The sequence below is a fragment of the Oxyura jamaicensis genome (genome assembly GCF_011077185.1).
Source record: "Oxyura jamaicensis isolate SHBP4307 breed ruddy duck chromosome 27 unlocalized genomic scaffold, BPBGC_Ojam_1.0 oxy27_random_OJ71366, whole genome shotgun sequence".
Classification (NCBI taxonomy): Eukaryota; Metazoa; Chordata; class Aves; order Anseriformes; family Anatidae; genus Oxyura; species Oxyura jamaicensis.
This window is the reverse complement of record NW_023304797.1, coordinates 1-3,114: the sequence shown is the minus strand read 5'-3', so window position 1 is coordinate 3,114 and position 3,114 is coordinate 1. Positions and strand designations below refer to the sequence as shown.

At 70.7% G+C, this 3,114-nt stretch overlaps 1 protein-coding gene across 1 annotated transcript; it reads right to left on the bottom strand.

Annotated features, from left to right (window-relative positions):
- Positions 1-678: 678 nt before the first annotated feature.
- Positions 679-3,069, bottom strand: LOC118158385 (thyroid hormone receptor alpha-like; the record flags this gene model as incomplete). The annotated part of the gene is made up of 4 exons (XM_035313035.1): positions 679-1,405; positions 1,512-1,658; positions 2,081-2,286; positions 2,883-3,069. Coding segments are annotated over 4 exons (1,098 nt in total), but the record flags the coding sequence as incomplete, so codon positions are not given.
- Between the last annotated feature and the right edge of the window lie 45 nt (positions 3,070-3,114).

Below are 3,114 nucleotides of genomic sequence, written 5' to 3'. Positions count from 1 at the left end.
GGGGGGAGTCCGCTGGGTGCCCGCCCCACGCGCCCCGAATGCCGGGGAGCTGGGCGTTGGGGTGCCCGCCCCCTGTGTCCCCAGATATTGGGGCTCTGGGTATTGGGGTGTCCGCCCCACGTACCCCAAAGGGTGGGGAGCTGGGTGTTGGGGTGCCCACCCCATGTGCTCCCAGATATTGGGGCTCTGGGTATTGGGGTGCTCATCCCATGCACCCCAAAGGGTGGGGAGCTGGGGGAGCTGGGCATCGGAGTGCCCGCCCCATGTGTCCCCAGATATTGGGGCTCTGGGTGTCGGGGTGCCCATCCCACACGCCCCGAATGCCGGGGAGCTGGGCGTCGGGGTGCTAACCCCATGTGCCCCCAGATACTGGGGCTCTGGGTATCGGGGTGCCAATCCCATGCACCCCAAAGGGTGGGGAGCTGGGCGTCAGGGTGCCCACCCCATGTACCCCCAGATATTGGGGCTCTGGGTATCGGGGTGCCCGCCCCACGCGCCCCAAATGCCGGGGAGCTCGGTGTCGGGGTGCCCACCACATGCACCCCAAATGCTGGGGCGTCAGGTATTGAGGTGCCCACCCCATGTGCCCCCAAATGTTGGGGCTCTGGCCGTCAGGGTGCCCCCCATGTGCCCCCCGATGTTGGGGCTCTGGCCATCGGGGTGCCCCCCCCCATTGTGCCCCCAGGAATTGGGGCTCCTGGCGTCAAGGTGCTCACTCCGTGCTCCCCCAGACGCTGAGGCTCTGGGCACCAAGGGGTCCACACCACGCTCCCCAAAACGTCGGGCTTCTGGGCACTGGGGTGCCCACGGCACACACCCCAAACTATCGGGGCTCTGGGCAAGGTGCTCACCCCACGCACCCCCAAATGCTGGGGCTCTGGGCATCAGAACCCCCACCCCATGTGCCCCAAGATGCTGGGGCTCCTGGCAATGGGGTGCCCACCTCACGTGCCCCCAGATACCGGAGCTCCAGGCATCGGGATGCCCCCCCCCGTGCACCCCCAAATAACGGGACTCCGGGCATTGGGACGTCCCCCCTGTGCGCCCCCAAATACCGAAGCCCCAGAGATCGGGGTGCCCACCCCGTGCACCCCCAAACCCCGGGGCTTCGGGCACCGGGGTGCCCCAGGGACTCTGCGCCCTTACCTGAGGACATGAGCAGCACGGCCTGGAGCAGGGCCACCTCGGTGTCGTCCAGGTTGAAGGCAGAGAGGGACTTGCCCAGGTCGAAGATGGCATCGGAGACGACGCCGAGGCCGCCGTTCTTGAGCTGCTCGCGCTTGACGGCCATCTCCCCGCTCAGCGTCAGCGTCTCGCTCTCGGGGTCGTAGCGCACGGCCGCCCGCAGCGACATGATCTCCATGCAGCACCCCTTCAGCAGGATGATCTGGTCTTCGCAAGGCAGCTGCGGGACGCGGCGTCAGCGGGGGCTTTGGGCCCTCCCCTCCTTCCCCCCCCCCCCCCCCGAAGTCCCCGCGTTTGTGCCCCCCCCCCCCCCCCTTTCCCCTTACCTCCGAAAACATGGGCAGTTTTTTGGCAAAGTCGACCACGCGGGTGATGGCCGGGGTGATGATTTTTGTAAACTCGCTGAACGCCTCCAGGTCGACTTTGTCCCCGTCGGGCATGGAGGCCATGGGCGACTGGCCGATGTCCTCAGGCTGGGGGGGACACGGATGGCGGGTTGGGGGTGGCGTGCCCGTGACACCCCCCCCCGTTACCCACACGCACTCCCCAGGGCTCCCAGGGGAAACCGAGGCAGGGCCCGGCGGGGCGGCAGCCAGGAGAGGGAGCTGTGTGCCCGGCACCGCCGCGGGGCCGCGGCCACCCCGCGGGCACAGCTGTCCCCTTCGGTCACCGCACACCCCCTGACCCTCCCCGGGGGCCACGCGCTCAAGGACACCCGGTGACATCCCAAAGCCCCCGCTCCCGGAGCCGTTGCTGGGGGGGACGACACCGGGAGCGTGACCCCCAGCGGCGCGTGCGCCGAGCGCGCCGGGGCTCAGCCGTGCCCGGTGCCGTGCCCGGTGCCGGGGGGTGGGCGCAGGGCTCCCCCCCGCCCCCCCCCGGGCTGTGCCCTCACCAGGAATTTCCGCTTCTGCTTCCAGTGGCTGCCCTGGGCGTTGGTGCTGCGGTGCGCCTCCGTCACCACGTGGATCAGCTCCCACTCCTCGGCGCTGGGGCTGGGGCGGTGCTGCAGCGACTTGATCATCTCCTCCTTGCGCCGCCGCTCCCGGTTCTCCTCGATCAGCTTCCTCTTCGCTACCCGCTTCGAGTCGTCCAGCACCACTGCCGGAGCTGCCGTCAGCGGGGACGCCCCCCCCGAAAAAAAAACCATCCCCACCGAGCTCCCCGTGCCCCCCCGCCCCGGCTGTGCTGGGTGCCCCGAGCTGGTCCCGTGGCACCGCCAGCCGTGCCGAGCACCCCAAGCTGTCCCGGGGCTGCAGTGGGCACCCTGCCCGGGCCCCACAGTGGTCCCCAACCTGCCCCGTGGCCGTGCCAGGCCCCCCGAGCTGCCCCCCGGCACCCATCGGGTTCTCCCCAACGTGGTCCTGCGGCCGTGCCGGGCACCCCAAGCTGCCCCCCCGGCACCACCGGCCGTGCCGGACACCCCAAGCTGGCCCTGCAGCTGCACCAAGCACCCCACAGCCCTGCTAGCCACGGGGGGCACCCCAAACTACCCCACGGCTGCACGGGGCACCCCGATCTACCCCCCCGTGCCTGGCACCCTACGGCAGCACCCACGCACCCCACGGCACCGCCAGCTGTGCCGGGCACCCCAGCGCACCCCGTGGCTAGCTCCGGGCCCCCCCAGTCTTGCCACCCCCAAGCAGCTCTGGCCGTGCTCACCCCCCCCGGCCCCCCCCGCAGCCCCCCGCACTCACGGTCCATGGCCATGCCCACGGAGATGCACTTCTTGAAGCGGCACAGCTGGCACTGGTTGCGGGTGATCTTGTCGATGACGCAGCACCCATCGTACTTGCACGAGTAGGTGGGGTGCAGGTTCTTCTGGATGGTCCTCCGGAAAAAGCCCTGGGGAGGGCACGGTGAGACCCCCGGCTTTCGGGTACCCCCCCCCCCCCCCCCCCCCCCCCCCGGCCCCCCCCCCCCCCCGGC